This window comes from Canis lupus, chromosome 16 (genome assembly GCF_048164855.1).
Source record: "Canis lupus baileyi chromosome 16, mCanLup2.hap1, whole genome shotgun sequence".
NCBI classification, from domain to species: Eukaryota; Metazoa; Chordata; class Mammalia; order Carnivora; family Canidae; genus Canis; species Canis lupus.
Window position 1 is genome coordinate 15322001 of NC_132853.1, and position 23029 is coordinate 15345029.

Here is a 23029-nt window from a genome sequence, read left to right on the forward strand (position 1 = left end):
GTGAGTGGTTTTCTCTGTGTCCAGTTTGTTTTATCACTTCACAGGTAGATCTTACGTTCCCATTCTATCCCTTCCTGCTGGATTGCCTGTAGGTCCCATTCTCTAGTGATTCTGACCTACTGTTGTGTTTCTTGGTTTCTCTTTGGGGCCTTGAAGCTATCTTGCATTTGAAGGATGGAAATTTCTCAGAAGCGTAGTTGTGAATGTCTGAAATAGTTTGTCATTTTTGCATGTGCTAGGCATATGGACACTTTTTTTTTAATTTTTAAGACTTCATTAATTTATTCATGAGAGACAGAGAGAGGCAGAGACACAGGCAGAGGGAGAAGCAGGCTCCGTGTAGGGAGCCTGATGTGGGACTCGATCCTGGGTCTCTAGGATCACACCCTGGGCTGAAGGCAGGTGCTAAACCGCTGAGCCACCCAGGGATCCCCTGGACACTATTTATGCTTGTTGATTTCAGTGTAACCATGATTAATAGGAAGCATGGTAGTAGAGGCTTACTGAAAGCCATGAATCTTGCTTTTAATCAGTTTCATTTTGGGCAGCCCCAGTGGCGCAGCGGCTTAGCGTAGTCTGCAGCCCGGGGTGTGATCCTGGAGACCCGGGATCGAGTCCCATGTCAGGCTCCCTGTGTGGAGCCTGCTTCTCTCTCTGCCTGTGTCTCTGCCTTTCTCTCTTTCTCTGTCTCTGAATAAATAAATTTTAAAAACTCTTATAAAAAAATTTCATTTCTAGGCCGACACTCCAAGGGGGTGGCAAAGACTGTAACAAAGCAGCGAGTGGAATCGCATTTTGACCTGGAGCTTCGGGCAGCTGTGATGCATGACATTCTGGACATGATGCCTGAGGGAATCAAACAGAACAAGGCCCGGACGATCCTGCAGCACCTCAGTGAAGCCTGGCGCTGCTGGAAGGCCAATATTCCCTGGAAGGTAGGTGTTGCCCCACTCCAAGAAGGCATGGACATCATCTCTCTGGGGTTAGGATTATCACTCCTGGACTCCCTTTGGGAGCTATGTGACTGCTATCACATTCTCATTGTGCCTTTTGTACTTGCAGGTACCTGGGCTGCCAACACCCATAGAGAATATGATCCTTCGATATGTGAAGGCCAAGGCTGATTGGTGGACCAACACTGCCCACTATAACCGAGAACGAATCCGCCGTGGAGCCACTGTGGACAAGACTGTTTGCAAAAAGAACCTGGGGCGCCTCACTCGGCTCTATCTCAAGGCAGAACAGGAGCGACAGCACAACTACCTGAAGGTCGTGCAGCTTAGGCTGGGCTAGGCATGGGGAGTGGGCAGAGGGAAGATTGCAGGTTGGACTATGTCTTATTCTGTAGGGATTAGGCTACAGTGGTTGATTATCATGTCTTTTGCAGGATGGGCCATACATCACAGCAGAGGAAGCGGTGGCAGTGTATACCACCACTGTGCATTGGTTGGAGAGCCGGAGGTTTTCACCCATCCCATTTCCCCCACTCTCCTACAAGCATGACACCAAATTGCTCATCTTGGCCTTGGAGCGGCTCAAGGAAGCTTACAGGTGAGGAGTACAGTAGGAGGATTCCCTTGGGAAGGTGAAAGTAGGAAGACAGCATCACACTTAGTGTCCAAAGGAAGAAGGTTTAGCCTTAGGCCTTTCTGGGTTTGGCTTCCTCTTGGTTTTCCCATTCATCTTTCCTGTTTCTTTGTCAGTGTGAAGTCTCGGTTAAACCAGTCTCAGAGGGAAGAGCTAGGTCTGATCGAGCAAGCCTATGACAATCCCCATGAGGCACTGTCACGCATCAAGCGTCACCTCCTCACACAGAGAGCCTTTAAAGAAGTGAGTAAAATGCTCCTCCCTCCCCCTAGTTTTCTGTTGGCTATGCTATTCACGTATGGCACCAGGTAGCAGGTTGCTTCAGGTATTGGTGGATCTGAGTAAGTTTCCCTGTCCCACAGGTGGGCATTGAGTTCATGGATCTTTATAGCCACCTGGTGCCAGTATATGATGTAGAGCCACTGGAGAAGATCACTGATGCCTACCTGGACCAGTACCTTTGGTATGAAGCTGACAAGCGCCGCCTTTTCCCACCCTGGATCAAGCCTGCCGACACAGAACCACCTCCTCTGCTTGTTTACAAGTGGTGCCAAGGTAAAGTTTTTCTTGCTTTGCCCTTTGGAACTGAGGTGAATTGGGTTGATTTAATTCTGCATCGAAATTCTCATCCAGGTAGTATAATTAGCTTACTCTTGTTGCATAGTGCCAAGGAAATAACGTTGATGTTAAACTGAGCAAAGCTGACACTCCTAGCAGTCCTGATGAATGAGTGGAATATTAGTGGGATGAGGTTGTGGACTGCAGGTACTAGTCTTGGAAGGGAATTTCTAACCTGGAGATCTCTCTTGCCTACTCAGGCATCAATAATCTGCAAGATGTGTGGGAGACAAGTGAGGGCGAGTGCAATGTCATGCTGGAATCACGCTTTGAGAAGATGTATGAAAAGATTGACTTGACCCTGCTTAATAGGCTGCTGCGACTCATTGTAGACCACAACATAGCTGACTACATGACAGCCAAGAACAATGTCGTCATCAACTATAAGGTGTGTCTTGGAGGCAAGGTATCAAGGAATTGGAGGGGGTGTGTCTGGGTGAGGAAGGATTTGCCGAAAGGAAGACCAAACAGGATGGGCCCCAGAGAGGCCTGGGACATGGCTATGAGTTAAGAATTATTCAGAGTTCTCAATTTTTCATTCTAGGACATGAACCATACAAATTCCTACGGGATCATTAGAGGCCTGCAATTTGCCTCATTCATTGTGCAGTACTATGGTTTGGTGATGGATTTGCTGGTGTTGGGACTGCACCGGGCCAGTGAGATGGCTGGGCCCCCTCAGATGCCAAATGACTTTCTCAGTTTCCAGGACATAGCCACTGAGGCTGCCCACCCCATCCGTCTCTTCTGCAGATACATCGATCGCATCCATATTTTTTTCAGGTGAGGGCTTGCCTGGATTCTTATCCTGGCAGGGCGTTGAGGCATGTCCCCAGCCTCTGGACTCAGCTATCGTACGTTAGTTGACTTGTTGCTGGCTTGGGCTCTAAAACCGAAAGAAGGTCCTAGGAGTAGGGTGGGAGTTGGAGGTGGGCTTTATCTATGGAGTTGTAGGTCTTGTGAGTTCCCAGTTTATTTGGATCTCAGCAATGCATCTTGCTTGGTGTAGGTTCACAGCAGATGAGGCTCGGGACTTGATCCAGCGTTACCTGACAGAGCATCCTGACCCGAACAATGAAAATATCGTTGGCTATAATAACAAGAAGTGCTGGCCCCGAGATGCGCGCATGCGCCTCATGAAACATGATGTCAACTTGTGAGTCTTAAATGGGGGCTGTAGGAAGCTGTGGGAGCTGGAAGGTTACCAGCCTGAGGGACGCAGAGCATAGAGGGGATTTATGAAGTTGTATCCTGGACGGGAGGAGCATACTCTCCTAGGGTATTGTGAGTCTGGCAGTCTGAGGGAAGTTCCCTTCAAGTCCCGGGAGACTGAAGTGACCATATGTTCTCTGTGAGCAGGGGTCGGGCAGTGTTCTGGGACATCAAGAACCGTCTGCCACGGTCAGTGACTACAGTTCAGTGGGAGAACAGTTTCGTGTCTGTGTACAGTAAGGATAACCCCAACCTGCTGTTCAACATGTGTGGCTTTGAGTGCCGCATCCTACCTAAATGCCGCACCAGCTATGAGGAATTCACCCACAAGGATGGGGTGTGGAACCTGCAGAATGAGGTACAGTCTGGGAAGGGGGCTAGGAGCAGCAGTATCATCCCTGTTCCTCTGGGGTACATGGGGGTGAGGACACCATCATAACTTTTCGTTATCAGTTAATTTGAGCCTTATTGAATAGGTAGAGTTTAGTTTGGGGTGGGGGGGTGTCAGAGTTGGTCCTTGCTTCTGTGGCAGTATCAGACATAAATTTCACCTTGACCATGTGGTTTAGGTTACTAAAGAGCGGACAGCTCAGTGTTTCCTGCGTGTGGATGATGAGTCAATGCAGCGCTTCCACAACCGTGTGCGTCAAATTCTGATGGCCTCTGGCTCTACTACCTTCACCAAGGTATATAAGGCAGTCAACCCCAACCTCCCTCATGTCTTCTATCTCCTATGCCTTTCAGCTCTTCTCTTGATTTGCTCTTGTTTTTTCCCAGGCTTGCTCAGTGTACTAGTTTCCATACCTTATGGTATAGAAGCTTATAACGTCAAAACAGTTCAGGTACTTTCTGAGAATACTCTGTTGGGAATGTGCAGTGTAGTTCTATGTAATTGTGGTGATTCTAAGGTAAGAATAGAAGTTGAATTTTTAACCTGAACAAAAGTTTTCAGTTTTTGCATTTTCCTGGAGTTTATTATTTATTTATATAGCTCATCTTTGACCAATAACACTGTGCATATTAAAAAGCAAGTATGACTAGCTATCTCAGTGATTATTTTTCCCTTCAGTTACTTCCAAAGGCCCAGCTGAAGGCAACTGGAATTGAGAAAGAATAATCTGGGGATTTGTTAACTGTATACTTAAGTGTCTGCAAGGTTTAAAAAGTCACCTTACTCTTCCTGCTGTCTTTCCATGCTTCCATAGTGGTGCATATAATGTCTTGGCTGATGCTTTCAAGTGTCTCAGTAATGCAAAAAGAGAAGGAAATGTCAGGTTCTTATTAGGCTGTGCCCCAAACAATGCTTGTGTTAAGGATACATTTTCTTTTTTTTTTTTTTTTAAGTTTTATGTTTTTAAGTAATCTCTACACCCAACATGCGGCTCAAACTTACAACCCCAAAATCAAGAATCACATGCTTTTCTGACGAGCCTTCCAGGTGCCCATTATCTTAGTATTTCTTACTTAAAATTTCTCACTTCCCGGGGGTGGAGAATGGTACAAGAGAAAAGTTTATCTTTTGGGGTTGGTTTATTCCCTCTAAGGATCAAATAAGAATTATATAATTCATTCATCCTATTGGTGTTTGTTGGTAAACTACTGTGTTCAAGGCTGTGCACATACTACGTGTAAGATAGAGTCTCTGCCTTTGTTGAGCTGGCCTAACCTAGGTGAAGAGACGGATCCATGGACAAGAACTAGGATGTAGTGTTCATAGAGGCTGTGGTATTTGGGAATCTATGAGGAGACTCAGGTTAATGACCCTAGCCCAGTCTGGGAGAGGGTGATGAAAGGCTTCCTGAAAAAAGTGAGGTGATGAGGCAGGTGAAGGCATTTCTTCAGCCCTGGAGAGGTAACTAGCATGATACAAAATTCACGGTTTTATTCGAGTACAGTTGTGGAGTTGGAACTGATAAGAGATGGAGATTGGATAGATGAGCTAGAGCCAGACAATGGAGGCCATTGCATGTCTTGTTAACAGTCCTGTGAGGGTGTTAGGTGTGCAAGTGACTTTTCCAGATTTCTTTTTTTTTTTTTTTAATTAAAAAAAAATTTATTTTTTATTTTTTATTTATGATAGTCACAGAGAGAGAGAGAGAGGCAGAGACACAGGCAGAGGGAGAAGCAGGCTCCATGCACTGGGAGCCCGATGTGGGATTCGATCCCGGGTCTCCAGGATCGCGCCCTGGGCCAAAGGCAGGCGCCAAACCGCTGCGCCACCCAGGGATCCCGACTTTTCCAGATTTCTGTTACATGATTCACTCTTGCAGCTGTGGAGAGGATGGATTTAGAGGAATCGGATGGGAGATCAGGTTTGGGGACTTTTTTTTTTTTTTTTTTTTTTTAAGATTTTCTTCATTTATTCATGAGAGACAGAGAGGCAGAGACATAGGCATCCCAGGTTTGGGGACTTCTGAAGTCCCAATGACAGTGGTGGGAGCAGTGAGACAGGAGCAGATTTGATAAGTAGTTAGGTAAAATCAGCAAAGCCTCATTTTGGTGGGAAAGGGAAAGAACAGTTTCTGGCGTGGCTGACTAGCTGGCTATTGGCACTACCAACTGGAAGAGTACAGGAGGAAGAGCAGGTTTAGGAGAGAAGGTAAATGGATTTAGTGTAGGATGTAACAAGGTTAAGGTTCCTGAGAACATCCAGATGGAGGTGTTTGGCAGGCATTTATTATATCCTATTTTTTTTTATTCCATGATAAATATGGGGGGGGGTGTATGTGTGTGTGTCCCCTTAGTAATGTTTCTTAAATTCGTGGTCTCTTAGATTTGCTGAAAAATACTTCGAGCTTGAAGCTTTTGAGGGAGAAATGAAATGAGAAAGTGAGAGCAGTCAGGGGTAACTTCGAGGCTCCTATAGGATGATCAAGTGGAGCTTGGCGTCTGAAGCTTGGAGAAGATACCTGGTTTGAAGATGTAGGTGTAGCAGTCTGTCAGCGTGGAGGTGGTTTAAAGCTCCAGAGTGAGCAAGATTACCCAGGTCAAGTGTAAGGAATGAGAAGAGCAGAGGGATGAATTTGGAACCATACGAAACAGCAGCATGGCCAGGCTGGGAGAGTGCCGGGTTCTCAAAGCCAAGGACGTCAGGAATTGGGGTGGGCATTTAACAGTGTCAGTTGCCTAAGAGTGTTTTAGTTAGATAAGGCCTGAAAGGTATCCATTGGATTTGGCAGTCAGGACGTCATTAGTGACCTTAGCAAGAGCTGTTTCAGAAATAGTGGGGATAGAAGCCAGATTGCAGTGGGTGAGGCTTTATGGGAAGTGAGAGAGTGGAGACAGCAAGGACTGGCAACTTGCCAGAGCTGGAGTAAGAGGAAGGAGGAAATTAGATGCCACCTAGAGGGAGTTATAAGTCAAGGCAGTATTTTTAAATGGGATTGACTTGATGTTCCCATCATGATGGAGCCAGGAGCCGTTGAAGGTGCAGCAGACCTTTGTGGTAAGTGATGGAGCAATGTTCCCAGGAGTTGACTGTGGGGATACAGTAAAGGGCAAGCAGAGGGAACATCCTCTGGACCTAAAAGAAAAGAGGTCTGGATAGATGTGAATGTAAAGTTGAGTGGAAAATTATAAGTCTTGAATTTTTCAGCTTTGCTGAACTTGCACAGTGGTGAGGGTTTGGTATGATTGTTGAAGAAACTGTGTGCTCCAGGTGGATTTCAAGAAAATGAGGACAACTCTGAGTGTGATTTCTTTCCAGAAGCACTCAGCTGTTTAGTGACAGGATAGACACTGTATACTTGAAAAGAATCTATATTCTGCTGTTGGGTAGAGTGTTTTATAAATGTCAGATTCAGTGGATTGAATGATTGTGTTGTTTGAGTCTTTCTATATCCTTAATGATTTTCTTGTCTACTTTTATTACTGAGTGAAGAGTCTTAGAAATTTCCAATTACACTTGTGGATTTATTTATTTCCTCTTTTGCGTCCATCTTTTTTGTTTTTTGGGGGGTTTTGTTTTTAGGAGGGGTTGTTCAGAGACACAGTTACTTTTTTAAAGATATCCAAGCTTTGGGATGTGTGGGTGGCTCAATCACTTAAGGGTCTGACTTCAGCTTAAGTCATGATCTCAGGGTTTAAGCTTTTAGCATAAAGCCACATGACATTTTAAAAAAAAATTATATATATTTTTGAGCATGGAAGAATTTCTGAAGTTCAGAAATCTGGAATCTTAAAATATTTAGCCACACAAAATTACCCACATCACAGTTAGGTTGTAATTATATAAAGGCAGGATGTTTTGTTGAACACAACTGAAACTTGGGCAAAATGCAGTTGGCTTGCAGATGGAAAACCAAGGATTTGTCCAAGATATAGCAGGCTTGGGGAAGGGGGTGCCATTTTGTTGATATCAAAATGCAAACTGACAAACGTTTCGTCCATGGAACAGTGAGCCTATATACACTAAGGGATGATTAAGGGAGCGCGCGCCAGTTGGAATGCTAGGTCATGTACCTGAAGAGATTACTAGAGTTAGAACTGTATTTTATAACTGGTATACACAAAGACGCTCTATACATATGACCAACTCTGATAACCCCTGAAAGGAATATGTATTGTTTGTGTCTCTGGACATAATTACATGATTTTATTGAGTTTTCTGCGTCAATAGGACCACCATCTCTTTTTGCCTTATATGCCTTGAAGCCCTGTAGTTAGGTATGTAATATATTTAGGATTATTGTTATGGTTCCATGCCCATGGAACATGGAGCCCAATGCAAGGTTTGAACTCAGTGACTCTGAGATCAAGACCTGTGTTCTGACATCAAGAGTTGGATGCTTAACCAACTGAGCTACCCAGGTGCCCCATAGAATTATTTTATTTCCTTAATTGTTTCTCATCATTATGAAATCTACTTCTTTATTCATAATATTCTGTCTTGAAGTCTTTGATAGAACTATTAATATAGTTGGATTAAAAAATTTTTTTAAGATTTTATTTATTCATCAGAGAGACAGAGAGACAGAGACATAGGTAGAGGGAGAAGGGACTTGATTCTCAGACGCCAGGATCATGACCTGAGCCAAACGCAGACGCTTAACAACTCAGCTACCCAGGCGCCCCTGTAGTTGGGTTTAAATCTGCCATCATATTCTTCATTTCTCATTCTGCTTTTTTCTTCTGCTATATTTTGGATTAAGGAGCTGGTGGGTTTTTTGGTTTTGTTTTTAAAGATTTTATTTATTCATGAGAGAGACAGAGAGGAAGATAGAGACATAGGCAGAGGGAGAAGAAGCAGGCTCCTTGAGGGGAGCCCAATGTGGGACTCAATCGTGGGACTCCAGGATCACGCCCTGAGCCAAAGGCAGGCACTCAACCGCTGAGCCACCCAGGCATCCCAGTGTTTTTGTTTTTTTAAGGTTTTATTTTTTAAAGTAATCTCTGCACCCAGCATAGGGTTTGAATTTACAACCCTGAGAGTTGCATGCTCCATCAACTGAGCCAGACAGGTACCATAGGTGGGTTTTTTGTTTTGTTTGATTTAGTTTCACTTTTTGTTTAGTGTTTTGTTGTTTGGTTTGGTTCTCTGCACATCTCTAACTTAACCGCAGTCTATTGTGTGACCATTAGTTTACTACTAAAATTGCATTACATATAGTACAAGAACATTACATTATATTTTCATTTTTCCCCTCGTTCTTTATAGTTGTCGTATGTTTTAACTATATTATATTATAACAGTACTTTGTCACTAATTTTTCCTCTAGACAGTTTTATGTTTTATAGAAATTACAAAATGAGCAAAAGTATCTTTTACATTTTACTTATAAAATTTTTCTGGTATTCTCTGTTACTTTATGTAGATCCAGATTTCCATCTGGTATTGTTCTCGTTCTGCTTAAAGAATTTCCTTTAAATTTTCTTGTAGTGGGCAGCCCGGTGGCTCAGCAGTTTAGCGCCGCCTTCATCCCAGGGCATGATCCTGGAGTCAGGCTCCCTACCTGGAGCCTGCTTCTCCCTCTGCCTATGTCTCTGTGCCTCTCTCTCTCTCTCTCTCTCTCCCTCTCCCTCTCCCTCTCCCTCTCTCCCTCCCTCCCTCCCTCCTTCTCTTTCTCTCTCTCATAAATAAAATCTTTAAAAAAATTTTTTTTGTAGTAGATGTGTGCTGGCAGTGAATATACTCTGCTTTTGTCTGAAAAAGTGTTTAATTTGCCTTCATTTCCATTAATGTGAACTGTTACTTTCTTTGTAGTTTTACAATGTTACTATTTTTTTTATTTCCATCAATTTTTTTTTTTTTTAATTTCAGATGCTATAATTTTTATCTCTAGAAAATTCCATCTGGGTGTTTCATATCTTCTTTTCTCTCCTTTATGTTCATATTTTTCTTTATATACTCAAGCATAATTTTAAGATTTTAAGGGGACACAGTGGCTCAGCAGTTGAGCGTCTGCCTTCAGCTCAGGGCGTGATCCCTGGGTCCAGTGTGAGTCCCACATTGGGCTCCCTGCCGAGGAGCCTGCTTCTCCCTCTCTGCCTATGTCTCTGCCTCTCTCTGTCTTTCCTGAATAAGTAAATAAATAACATCTTAAAAAAAATTTTTTTAGGTAGATGTTCTAAGGTCCTTGTTTACTAATTGTGTTATTGCTAGGTCTGTTTCTTTTGACTGAATTTTCTTCTGGTTATGGGTAATTCATTTTTATTTTTTTGCATGAATGGTAATTTTTTTACATGGTAGAAATTTTTTTCCATGGTTTATAGGTTTTGTTACGTCTTATTAAAGAGTATTGAGTTGGGGATCCCCGGGTGGCGCAGCGGTTTGGCGCCTGCCTTTGCCCCAGGGCGTTATCCTGGAGACCCGGGATCGAGTCCCACATCGGGCTCCCGGTGCATGGAGCCTGCTTCTCCCTCTGCCTGTGTCTCTGCCTCTCTCTCTCTGTATCTGTCATAAATAAAAAAAAATATTTATTAAAAAAAAAAAAAAAAAAGAGTATTGAGTTGTGTTACTGTGTGCAGTTCAGTAACTTGTAGTTTAGTTTGATCCTTTTTAAGGCTTGCTTTTAAGCATGGTTATGGCAAACTTATAGCACCCTTTGTTCTCAGGCTAAGGTATCTCCACTGCGAGGTTGGTAACTTTTCGGGGGACTCTACCCAATTCCCAAGTATTACAAGGTCTCTGCTCTGGCAGGTGTGAACACAAACTTGCCAGCCTTATGTGACCTGTGGCACTAGTTCAGCTTTCTGATCTGTGGGTGTTCCTATATGCAGATTGGTACTCAGCAAAAAGCTTGAGGGAATCCCTTCATGGATCTCCAGAAATTTCTTTCTGAGACCTTGCTTCTCCTTGGTATTTCTACCCCACAAATTGTAGCTGCCCTGGCCTCCTGAATTCAAATCTCTGTCTCTTCAGTTCAGTGAGACTGTTGGGCTCTGTTTCCATTACCCCTCCATGTGTATGGTACGGCTGGGAAACGGCTAGTAGGCAGGAAGCTGAAGCAGTTGTGAAACTCACCTCATTTGTTTCCTTTTTCTCAAGGGTCATGGACTGTGTTGCCTGTTTGTCAGTTGTCTGAAGATACTGTTTAACGTATTTTGTTTAGTTTTGTAGTTCACACTATATATATATATATATATATATATATATATATATATATATATATATAGTTCCCACTATAAATAGTGGGAAGGCAATTCCTGTGCCCCTGTTTTCATTCCCTCTATTAATTAATATTTTTTTCATTTTTCTTTCTTTGCCCACCCCAGATTATTTACTGTATTTGCTCTGATTATAACTGTTTATATTGCCTCAATTGATTTTTTGAGGTGAAATTCATGCTTTTAAAATGTACAATTCAGTGGTTTTCAGTGTATTCATAAAATTATGCGACTATTGCCACTAATTCTAGAACATCTTCATCACCTCAAAAAGAAACCCTATACCCATTAACAGTCATACACACACACACACCCCATTGCTCCCCTCACATCTAGCTCCTGGCAGCCACGAGTACTTTCCATCTATGAATTTCCCTATTCTGGACATTTCGTATAAATGGAATCATGCAATATGTGACATTCTGGGCTGGTTTCTTTTTTCTTTTCTTTCTTTTTTTAATTTTTTTAATTTATTATTTATTTATTTATTTTTATTTTAGAGACTAGAGGTTTGTTTTTTTTTTTTAAGATTTTATTTATTTATTCATGAGAGACACAGATAGACAGAGAGGCAGAGACACAGGCAGAGGGAGAAGCAGGCTCCATGCATGGAGCCCGACATGGGACTCGATCCCGGGACTCCAGGATTACGCCCTGGGCCGAAGGCAGCACTAAACCGCTGAGCCACCCAGGGATCCCTCTTTCTTTTTTTAAAAGATTTATTTATTTTTTAGAGAGAGAGAGAGAGAGAAAACGTACAAGTAAGGGGAGGGGCAGTGGGAGGGGGAGAGAATCTTTAAGCAGACTCCCTTCTGAGCATGGATCCTGATACAGGGCTGGATCCCAGGACCATGAAGTCATGGCCTGAGCTGAAACCAAGAATCAGATGTTTAAGGGACTGTACCACCCACACACATCTATCTAGTTTCTTTCACCTAACATGTTTTCAAGATTCATCTGATTTATATACTTTCATGATGACATTGAGCTCAGTGGAACATCAAGTGTTCCTTGAGAACTATAGAGAATATAATTAACTGGATTAAGTAGTCCCTACTACCTCCCCCCTCCCATGGCTCACCTATAATATACTTTCTCCCCACTTTTTTCAGATTGTGAATAAGTGGAACACAGCTCTTATAGGCCTTATGACGTACTTTCGAGAGGCTGTGGTGAACACCCAGGAGCTCCTGGACTTGCTAGTGAAGTGTGAGAACAAGATCCAGACACGTATCAAGATTGGCCTCAACTCCAAGATGCCCAGTCGGTTCCCTCCCGTTGTGTTCTATACCCCTAAGGAATTGGGTGGACTTGGCATGCTCTCAATGGGACATGTGCTCATTCCCCAGTCTGACCTCAGGTAGGTTGACCTTGGTTGAAAATCTTGCTATGAGCACCTGGCTGGCTTAGTTGGAAGAGTATGTGACTCTTTATCTCAGGGTTGTGAGTTTGAGGCCCATGTAGAGATGACTTAAATAAACTTAAAAAAAAAAAAGAAAGAAAGAAAGAAAAAAATATCTTGCTAGACCTTGAGGGAAGGAGACGTTTCTTTATTTTTGGGTTTTATTTATTTTTTATAATCTTGATTGTCCCCCAAACAGGTGGTCCAAGCAGACAGATGTAGGTATCACACACTTTCGTTCAGGAATGAGCCATGAAGAAGACCAGCTGATTCCCAACTTGTACCGCTACATACAGCCATGGGAGAGCGAGTTCATTGATTCTCAGCGAGTGTGGGCTGAGTATGCACTGAAGAGACAAGAGGCCATTGCTCAGAACAGGTACACATCCAGGAAGGAATAACTGTCCTGTCAGGAGTATGGAGGGATGATCTTTCAGCCCTGTGTGGAGGTCAGGAGCAGAGCTTACCATATTTTTATGGATATAGGACATAGGTTCTAACATCTGACCTGTTTATCCTTGGCCAGGGAGGAATGCTAAATAAACTGTGTGTGAATACATTTGACTTAAATCTTTTTTCTTTGACAGACGACTGACCTTAGAAGATCTAGAAGATTCATGGGATCGTGGCATTCCTCGAATCAACACCCTCTTCCAGAAGGACCGGCACACATTGGCTTATGATAAGGGCTGGCGTGTTCGAACTGACTTTAAGCAGTATCAGGTATGTGGAGGGCATAGAGAGATTTTCCCTGAATTAAAAGAATCCATGGCCATGCCAGGGATTGGGGGGCAGTAGGCACCCAGAAGCTTGATGGTTCCTGCCTTGCCATCTAGGTTTTGAAGCAGAACCCTTTCTGGTGGACACACCAGCGGCATGATGGGAAGCTCTGGAACCTGAACAACTACCGTACGGACATGATCCAGGCCCTGGGTGGTGTAGAAGGCATTCTAGAACACACACTCTTCAAGGGCACTTACTTCCCTACCTGGGAGGGGCTTTTCTGGTGAGGATTGTCTTCTCTTCTTACAGTAACCTGTCACAACCCTCTGAGCTCATCACTTGTGTGTTTTTTGTGTTCTCCTCTGGTGTTCACCATCTTTGGGAGATGGCAGGGCATCACTTCACTTAGCTTCTTCTTCATAGGGAAAAGGCCAGTGGTTTTGAGGAGTCTATGAAGTGGAAGAAGCTAACTAATGCTCAGCGATCAGGATTGAACCAGATTCCTAATCGTAGGTTCACCCTCTGGTGGTCCCCAACCATCAACCGGGCCAATGTGAGTGTGACTGCTAGACCTGGGAAGATGGGAAGCTAAAAACAAGTGTTTCTGCTTCTTTATTTATGCCCTGAGAACCAAAGTCCCTTGATCTCTGGTGTCCCTCTCTCTTTCCTATCAGGTGTATGTAGGCTTTCAGGTGCAGCTGGACCTGACAGGTATCTTCATGCATGGCAAGATTCCCACACTGAAGATCTCTCTTATCCAGATCTTCCGAGCTCACTTATGGCAGAAGATCCACGAGAGCATTGTGATGGACTTGTGTCAGGTGGGCCAGAATTGGGTGCGGAGGGGGCCACCAGAAGTCAGGTCAACTTCCTCTTGGGTATGGGAAATCCACCTTGGAAGCCCTGAGAATGCAACTTGCATTCTGGCGCCAGGTGCCACGTTATCTGAAACTCTACCAGCCCTCATTCCTAGTGGGCTTCCATAAGCAGTCATAACCTTTCTATCTTTGCTTCCAGGTGTTTGATCAGGAACTGGATGCACTAGAAATTGAGACAGTACAAAAGGAGACCATTCACCCTCGGAAGTCCTATAAGATGAATTCTTCCTGTGCAGATATCCTGCTCTTTGCCTCCTATAAGTGGAATGTCTCCCGGCCCTCGTTGCTGGCAGACTCCAAGTAAGTGTTTTATATTCGAGCCATAGGCATCCAGGGAGCTTGATTTTACTGGTCTTCTAGCAGTGCTACTTTAGGAATTATCCCTGCCTGCCTTTCTTGCTAACTTGGATCCATTGCCATCCCTTGATCCTGTCAACATATAAGGTCTGCTGATTCTCTCGGTGAGGGGCTTGCTGATCTGGAACAGGCAAAGGGACTGGGAATTTTGAGATTTAGATGTAGCGATTGAGAGTTGATGTGGTTCTGGGACATTGGTTGTATTGGTAGCTTCTTGGAAGCATGGATTCCTGACGTCTCTCCACCTTCAGGGATGTGATGGATAGTACCACTACTCAGAAGTATTGGATTGATATCCAGTTGCGCTGGGGGGACTATGATTCCCATGACATTGAACGCTATGCCCGGGCCAAGTTCTTGGACTACACCACAGACAACATGAGTATCTACCCTTCACCCACTGGTGTGCTCATTGCCATTGACCTGGCCTATAACCTGCACAGGTAATTTGGTGCTCAGAAGCATATATGTATTTTCTATTAGTTCAGTACTTCCTAAATTTTATTTTATGAGTAAACTATGGCCAATATACAGTTTAAACTCTGAGCTCAAGAGTTCCGTGCCCTTGAGTGCCAGCCAGGCATCTCAGTCGGCCCTATACTTTAATATACGTGTGTTTTTTGGTTTACCTAAAGGGCGGCCCTTTCTTTTTCTAGGTCATTGATTTTTTTCTTCCTTGCCTCTGTATACATGAGCAGACACTTGTCTGCCTGGCCAACAGTCTTCTTTCTCTGTTGAGTTCCAGTTTGCCTTTTTCCTGTGGCTGCCACCCAAGTCTTTACTTTTCTCATCTCTTCTATTCTCATAGTGCCTATGGAAACTGGTTCCCGGGCAGCAAGCCTCTCATACAGCAGGCCATGGCCAAAATCATGAAGGCAAACCCTGCCTTGTATGTGTTACGTGAACGGATCCGCAAGGGGCTGCAGCTCTATTCATCTGAGCCCACTGAGCCCTATCTGTCCTCTCAGAATTATGGGGAGCTCTTCTCCAACCAGATTATCTGGTTTGTGGATGATACTAATGTCTACAGAGTGACTATCCATAAGGTGAGAATTAGAAGCAGTATAGGAATGTGGGGCTCTATATATGCCTATCGGAGGTGCTAAGGCAAATGTATATGGTGTAAAGGCAGGATGGTATTGTCTAGGCTGTGCTAACTGATGTAATCATTGTTTAGACCTTTGAAGGGAACTTGACGACCAAACCCATCAATGGGGCCATCTTCATCTTCAATCCACGCACAGGGCAGCTGTTCCTCAAGATAATCCACACATCCGTGTGGGCTGGACAGAAGCGTTTGGGGCAGGTGAGCCGGTTAAAGGATAGAGCAGCTGTAGAACCTTTTTCTTAAAAAAAAAAAAAAAAAAAAAAAAGAACCTTTTTCTACCCCCTTTTCTACCTTCTACTACCCCTTTTTCTTTTGGGGGAGGGAGTTGTGTGTGTGTGAGAGACAGCTAGTGGAGGGGGGGCATCCTTCTGTTTCTCTCTGAGAGGTAAGGGTATCTCACTTGAACCTTTTCCCTGAATTCTTTAACTTGGGAAGTATCTTCTGTTGGAGGCCAAGCAATGTGTGAGGTCTTTTCATTACCTACATTTGGTCTCTGTTTCTTGACTCTATTCTTTTAAAAACAAAAACAAAACTATTCATGAGGGGACACACAGAAGCAGAGACACAGGCAGAGGGAGAAGCAGGCTCCCTGCAGAAGCTCAATGTGGAACCTGATCCCGGGACCCCAGGATCATGCCCTGAGTCAAAGGCAGACACTCAACTGCTGAGCCATCCAGGCCCCCCCAACTCTCCTTTATCTTTAACCTATCTTGAATAAGACTGCCAAAAGTCATCTTTTTATAGATTTTTACTTATTTATTTATGAGAGAGAGAGAGAATCAGAGATATAAGCAGAAAGAGGAGCAGACTCCATGCAGGGAGCCTGATGTGGGACTTGATCCCATGACTCCAGGATCATGCCCTGGGCCAAAGGCAGATACTCAACTGCTGAGCCACCCGAGTGTCCCAAAAATCATCTTTTTAAAGAGAACAAATGTTCTTAAAACATTACTTTTACCACATTTTTAGCTCTAAGCCTTTGGTAGCCCTTCTTGCTGGATTAACTCTTCTTTGGCTTCCTAGACACATGATATCTGGGTGGGCTATAACTTCTTCAACCAGTTTCTCTTCCTTTCAAACCTACTTCCTGGGCACCTGGGTGGCTTAGTTGTTGAATGTCTGCCTTCAGCTGCCATCCCAGGTTCCTGGGATCAAGCCCTGCGTCAAGCTCCCTGCTCAGCAGAGAGGTTGCTTCTCTTTCTGCACTCCCCCCGCACCATGCTGTCTCTTGCATATGTGTGCACTTTCTCTCTCTCAAGCAAATTAATTAATTAAAAACAAAAAACCCCAGCCTGTTTTCTCTTGCAACCAATCCAGGATCCTATTTTCCCCAAACTCTGATGTTCATTTCCGCTTCTGTGGCTTTGCTTATATGTTTTCTTTCTAGAATGAACTCTCCTGTTTACTCCGTTAATCATAGTCTTACTCATCCCTTAAGACCGATTTCTTTGTGCATTGGGACACCTGGGTAGCTTGGTTGGTTTAGCATCCAGCTCTTGATTTTGGCTCGGGTCATGGGATTGAGCCCCCATGTTAGGTTCTGTGCTCAACTTGGAGTCTGTTTGAGAGTCTCTCCTCCTTTTGCCCCTTGCCCCAGTGGTGTGCTTTGTCGCTTGCTCTTTAAATAAAGTTTTCCTGTTTCTTTGTGCAGCTGTTTATGACCTTTAGTCTTAATTTGTTTTGTCCCTGACATATGTAATCAAATAGCAGTTTGTGGTACAGCTTGATTGAGTTTTATTTGACCAACTAGGTTGAAAAACCCTTTAGGGCAAGGCAGTTTGACATTTTGCATCTCTAAAGTACCCAACATTCAATAGCAGTGTGCAGCAGAAACCTGGGTTGATTATTTCAAGACTAGGATCTTTGTTCACTTTGACCTGGGATAGTAGAAATTCAATTTCCATTTCATCCCCTCTTGCTTTTTTTAGCTGGCTAAGTGGAAGACAGCTGAGGAAGTGGCTGCCCTGATCCGATCTCTGCCTGTAGAGGAGCAGCCCAAGCAGATCATTGTTACTAGGAAGGGCATGCTGGACCCATTGGAGGTGAGAGGTGGATGAGGTAGAAGAAAGAAGGGCTGAGACCTGCAGGCTCTTTTTTAAATTTTGGACTTGATATCCTATTTCAGGTGCACTTGCTGGACTTCCCCAATATTGTGATCAAAGGATCAGAGCTCCAACTACCTTTCCAGGCTTGTCTCAAGGTGGAAAAGTTTGGAGACCTCATCCTTAAAGCCACTGAACCCCAGATGGTTCTCTTTAATCTCTATGATGACTGGCTCAAGACTATCTCATCTTACACGGTATGAAATCCCCTAACAAAGAGGGTCACTCTAAGAGAGGTGGTTTTGGGGCCACGAGACAATCCTGTGCCTTCCTTACCTTTTACTCAGGTTCCCTAATGAGGCCATTTTCACATCTTTAACCTGTGGATAACAATTCTATGCTCTGCATGTAAAGTTGACTGGGAGAGTGGTTGAAATCCATTCCTGGGTTCCCTGAAAGGAAATCAAGGAAGGACATCTAGTGGCTGACCTCCCCCCCCTCCGCTGCCATACCTTTTCTCAGGCTTTCTCCCGTCTCATCCTGATTTTGCGTGCTCTTCATGTTAACAATGACCGAGCAAAGGTGATCCTGAAGCCAGACAAGACTACCATTACAGAACCACACCACATCTGGCCCACTCTGACTGACGAGGAGTGGATCAAGGTGGAGGTGCAGCTCAAAGATCTTATCTTGGCCGACTATGGCAAGAAAAACAAGTGAGCAGTGGTGGTGGGGAGACAGATGGAAAATCCTAAAAGGGTGAAATGAATCTTTTAGTATATGGTTTCTGGGGTTTTGGGAAACATGTGGGTTCAGAGATTTTTCAAGGTATTGTCCTAAAGATGCCTATAGAAAAGAGGTAGGCAGTGTCTTCAAATAATGCAGAAAATGTCTGTTTTAGGGCTTTAGTCTGATTCTAGGACATTTTCCCATGTTGCCATTTTGAGCAGGGCATTTCTTTACTGTCCATACATTACAGGAAGTTTTAATATCCCAGATCCCCAGGTACCACTGCTAATAGCACAGACACACCTCTTCTTCCCTTTCCCTGTCATTGTGGCAACCAAAAATAAAAGTGTCCATAGATTTCCAGATAACCCTAGGGTGACAGACAATATTAGCTGTAATTGAGAACGAGTTCTAAAGGTTTCTATTTTTAAGAATTGTCCTAGAAACCAGGGCACTTTTTATCAAAGAAAGGAGGAAGGTATGGCTACTGAGCAGGTTTGAGCATGGCTGAAAGCTGTACATGCACAGAGCCATCCTGGGCTGTGATAAATCTTAGCAGTATCAGTACATCTCCACCTCATACTTCTTTTACAAGTGCCACTTGAGATGTGTCTGGGGTAAGGGCATTGGGTCCCCTGTCCTACCAAGTTACATTCTGTCACTTGGACAAAATTGACCAAGGGGAGGGATCTTGTGGTATTATCCTTGCTTTCCCCACAGCGTCAATGTGGCATCACTGACACAGTCAGAAATTCGAGACATCATCTTGGGTATGGAGATCTCGGCACCATCACAGCAGCGGCAGCAGATAGCAGAGATTGAGAAGCAGACCAAGGAACAGTCACAGCTGACAGCAACGCAGACTCGCACTGTCAACAAGCATGGCGATGAGATCATTACTTCTACCACCAGCAACTATGAGACCCAGACTTTCTCGTCTAAGACTGAATGGAGGGTTAGGTACTCTAAGGAATGAGAGGGATAGGGATGGCAAAACCTATTGATGCTACCTGACATTGTAGGCCTCAGAAGTGCTGACATTCCCCACCGTTTTTAGGGCCATCTCTGCTGCCAACCTTCACCTAAGGACCAATCATATCTACGTGTCCTCTGATGACATCAAGGAGACCGGTTATACCTATATCCTTCCTAAGAATGTGCTTAAGAAGTTTATTTGCATATCTGACCTTCGGGCCCAAGTGAGTAAGTGTGTTTAATTAGGCCATAATGTGTGCCTAACATTTTATGTGCCTAAAGCTCACCTAAGATTGCCTAGAACTTGAGGTGCTGGTTTCAGGATTTATGCATGAATAAGTATATAAGAATAGCTGAAACAGCAAGAAGGATTTTGGCTCCCACCAAATATTAAAACGTTATAAAGCTGTGGCAATTAAGAAAATGGTGTATTGGCCCACAATTGATTGGAAGACGATAGCGTATAGTCAGAAACAGATTCATGTGGCTATGATAAATGTGTAACAGGTCTGTAGGATTAAGGATGTGTTAATGATACTGAAACAATCAGAACCCTGCCTCACAACACTTAAAAAATAAAATGCACATAAAGATGTGCATGTAAAACAAAACACTAAGCTGTAGAGTATTAGAAGAAAATAGCTAATTACCTTAGTTTTGGGGTGGTCTTCTTAAGACACAAAACATTAAATTATAATCAATAACTTGTGTGAGACAAAGACATACTAAAAACAGTGCTCGCTTCGGCAGCACATATACTAAAATTGGAATGATCAGGAGAAGATTAGCATGGCCCCTGCGCAAGAATGACACGTAAACTTGTGAAGCGTTCCATATTAAAAAAAAAAAAAAAAAAGACATACCAAAAACAGGAAGAAAATATTTGCATAATTCTAAGATAAGATGGGTAGAACCTAGAATAGGGAATTTGCAGAAGTTCATTAAAAAAAAAAAAAGATAGGGACACCTGGGTGGGTCAACGGTTGGGTGTCTGCCTTTGGCTCAAGGCATGATCCCAGATTCTGGGATGGAGTCCCACATCCGGCTCCTTGCATGGAGCCTACCTCTCCCTCTGCCTGGATCTCTGCCTCTCTTTCTCATGAATAAATAAATAAAATCTTTAAATAAATAAAGATAGGCAGAATAGGCAAAGAACTGGAAGGTAGTTTAGAAAAGGAACTGCAGGGCAGCTTGGGTGGCTCAGCGATTTAGAGCCTGCTTTCAGCCCAGAGCATGATCTTAGGGACCTGGGATTGAGTCCCACGTTGGGCTCCCTGCATGGAGCCTGCTTCTCCCTCTGCCTCTCTCTCTGTGTCTGTGTCTGTCTCATGAATAAATAGATAAAATCTGTTTATTATTTATTCTCATGAATAAATAAAATCTTTAAAAAGAAAAGGAACTATAGATGGGAAATACAATTGGGAAAAGAGGCTTAGCTTTATGGGTAATCAGATAATTCATACTGTATAAAACACCCAATTTGTGGTCTCGGGTTGGTGAATTTGAAAAGATTGTTAATATTCTCTGTGCATGATTTTATAGGAACACAGATCCTTCTACTTTGTTGATGGCAGTGTAAAGTTTAAAATACCACCTAGTGGTGGATTTAAAGATGTGTTCAGCTTGTGAAAATTCAGGAACCATGTGTTGGTATGCTTATTTATTTATGGACTCTATACTTAATCAACTGAGGAGGGGCTCCTGGGTGGCTCAGTCGGTTAAGCGTCTGCCTTGGGTCATGATCACAGGGTCCTGGCATCAAGCTCCACATTGGGTTCTCTGCTCAGTGGGGAACTTCTGTCTCCCTCTGTCACTCCCTTTCTTAGGCTCTCTTGCTCACTCTCTCTCAAATTAAAAAAAATCAACCAGGGAATGTGAGCAATGCAGATTCCTGGACCCCACTCAAGATTCTGATGTGGGAAGTCAGAGATGAGGTCCATGTTCAGCAATTTTTTTTTTAAGATTTTATTTATTTATTCATGAGAGACAGAGAGAGAGGCAGAGACCCAGGCAGAGGGAGAAGCAGGCTCCACGCAGGGAGCCCGACATGGGACTTCATCCTGGGTCTCCAGGATCATGCCCTGGGCCGAAGGCGGCACTAAACCGCTGAGCCACCCGGGCTGCCCATGTTTAGCATTTTGAAAAAGCACGGCAGGTGATTCTGATGCAAGAGATTCTGACCACATTCTGGCCTATTCTTTGTGAGGAAGGGAATTGAAACACAGGGCTGGCAGCCCAGAGATAGAGTGGTACTAAGAATCCTTTTGGTTCTTAACCCTCTTGTTTCCAGATTGCAGGATACCTGTATGGAGTGAGTCCACCAGATAACCCCCAGGTGAAGGAGATCCGCTGCATTGTGATGGTACCACAGTGGGGCACTCACCAAACCGTGCACCTGCCTGGCCAGCTGCCCCAGCACGAGTACCTCAAGGTCAGCAGGGGTGTGGGAGAATGGGGGCTTTCTTCTGCTGAAATGGGGGGAGGAAGGCAGCCATGTTAATTTTCATGGAGGTGATTCTTGTCTGCAGATGGGGATGGGGCTCCAGATAGTTTTCACCTCTCTTGCCTATAGGAGATGGAACCCTTAGGATGGATCCACACTCAGCCCAACGAGTCCCCCCAGCTATCACCCCAAGATGTCACCACTCATGCTAAGATCATGGCTGATAACCCATCCTGGGATGGTGAGAAGACCATTATCATCACCTGCAGGTAGCTTTGGGCCTCCTTGGTTGGAAGTATGGTGGGGCAGGCATGGCAGTACAGGGCCTAGAATGGTGGCCTGAGCAGACTCTGTCTTCATCTTCTTTCAGCTTCACACCAGGCTCCTGCACATTGACAGCCTATAAGCTGACCCCCAGTGGCTATGAATGGGGTCGCCAGAACACAGATAAGGGCAACAATCCCAAGGGCTATCTACCCTCACATTACGAGAGGGTCCAGATGCTGCTGTCAGATCGCTTCCTTGGCTTTTTTATGGTCCCTGCCCAGTCCTCATGGAACTACAATTTTATGGGTAAGTTGAGGAGCACAGGGAATTGGGACTGGGGTTAGGCCATCACCCTTGGCACTTGGGCCTTGGTTCCAAGATGGCCCAAGGGCCCAGGCTGGGTGAGGCAGGTGCATCTGCTTAACACTGGCCCTTTCTTCTAACCCTAGGTGTCCGGCATGATCCCAACATGAAGTATGAGCTGCAGCTGGCAAATCCTAAAGAGTTCTACCACGAGGTGCACAGACCTTCCCACTTCCTCAACTTCGCTCTCTTGCAAGAGGGTGAGGTCTACTCTGCGGACCGAGAAGACCTCTATGCCTAGTTGTTTCCTCACCTCCCCCTTCTTCACACTCCCCAAGACTGGAGCCTTTTACAAAACCCCAAAAAGAAGCTGGTGACATTCAGCAGCTTGGTTCCTTTTCTCCCTGTTTGTGCTTCTTGTAATTGATCTCTCGTGGCATGTAGTCCTGAGCAAAATGTAATAATAAATTTTGTATAAATAGGAGTTTTTGAGGTTGTTTTTTTCCTCCTGAGCTCAAATTCTGGGTGTAGGGATGGCAGGAGGCTGGCCTTGTTCACAGCAAGATGCTGGCCTTGGTCTTTTTTAAAAAAAAATTTTTTTTTTTATTTTTTTTTATTCATGAGCAATAGAGAGAGACACAGGGAGAGGCAGGCTCCATGCAGGAAGCCTGACATGGGACTCGATCCCAGGTCTTGAGGATCACACCCTGGGCTGCAGGCAGCCATGTTAAACCCCTGTGCCACCGAGGCTGTGGCCTCGGTCTTAAAGTGGCATGAGGC

General features: G+C 44.2%; 1 protein-coding gene and 1 non-coding gene across 3 annotated transcripts in view; both read left to right on the forward strand.

The window, feature by feature from the left end:
- Positions 1–22733, forward strand: part of PRPF8 (pre-mRNA processing factor 8) — a 29441-nt gene extending 6708 nt beyond the window's left edge. For both annotated transcript variants that reach the window (XM_072779081.1, XM_072779084.1), the window contains 29 exons: positions 739–935; positions 1063–1269; positions 1388–1551; positions 1704–1830; positions 1950–2142; positions 2406–2593; positions 2750–2988; positions 3215–3361; positions 3565–3775; positions 3987–4103; positions 12135–12382; positions 12624–12803; positions 13012–13147; positions 13261–13430; positions 13571–13700; positions 13822–13968; positions 14165–14325; positions 14634–14825; positions 15191–15428; positions 15560–15688; positions 17419–17532; positions 17616–17789; positions 18055–18248; positions 18982–19221; positions 19319–19460; positions 21527–21667; positions 21809–21948; positions 22050–22252; positions 22396–22733. In XM_072779081.1, the coding sequence (XP_072635182.1) occupies positions 739–935; positions 1063–1269; positions 1388–1551; positions 1704–1830; positions 1950–2142; positions 2406–2593; positions 2750–2988; positions 3215–3361; positions 3565–3775; positions 3987–4103; positions 12135–12382; positions 12624–12803; positions 13012–13147; positions 13261–13430; positions 13571–13700; positions 13822–13968; positions 14165–14325; positions 14634–14825; positions 15191–15428; positions 15560–15688; positions 17419–17532; positions 17616–17789; positions 18055–18248; positions 18982–19221; positions 19319–19460; positions 21527–21667; positions 21809–21948; positions 22050–22252; positions 22396–22550 (5024 nt within the window). In that variant the 3' untranslated portion in view covers positions 22551–22733. The remainder of the gene's footprint in view (positions 1–738; positions 936–1062; positions 1270–1387; positions 1552–1703; positions 1831–1949; positions 2143–2405; positions 2594–2749; positions 2989–3214; positions 3362–3564; positions 3776–3986; positions 4104–12134; positions 12383–12623; positions 12804–13011; positions 13148–13260; positions 13431–13570; positions 13701–13821; positions 13969–14164; positions 14326–14633; positions 14826–15190; positions 15429–15559; positions 15689–17418; positions 17533–17615; positions 17790–18054; positions 18249–18981; positions 19222–19318; positions 19461–21526; positions 21668–21808; positions 21949–22049; positions 22253–22395) is intronic.
- On the forward strand, positions 19971–20077 carry LOC140607601 (U6 spliceosomal RNA). The gene has a single exon (XR_012009568.1). It is a non-coding gene; the product is annotated as a U6 spliceosomal RNA (small nuclear RNA).
- Positions 22734–23029: the final 296 nt, after the last annotated feature.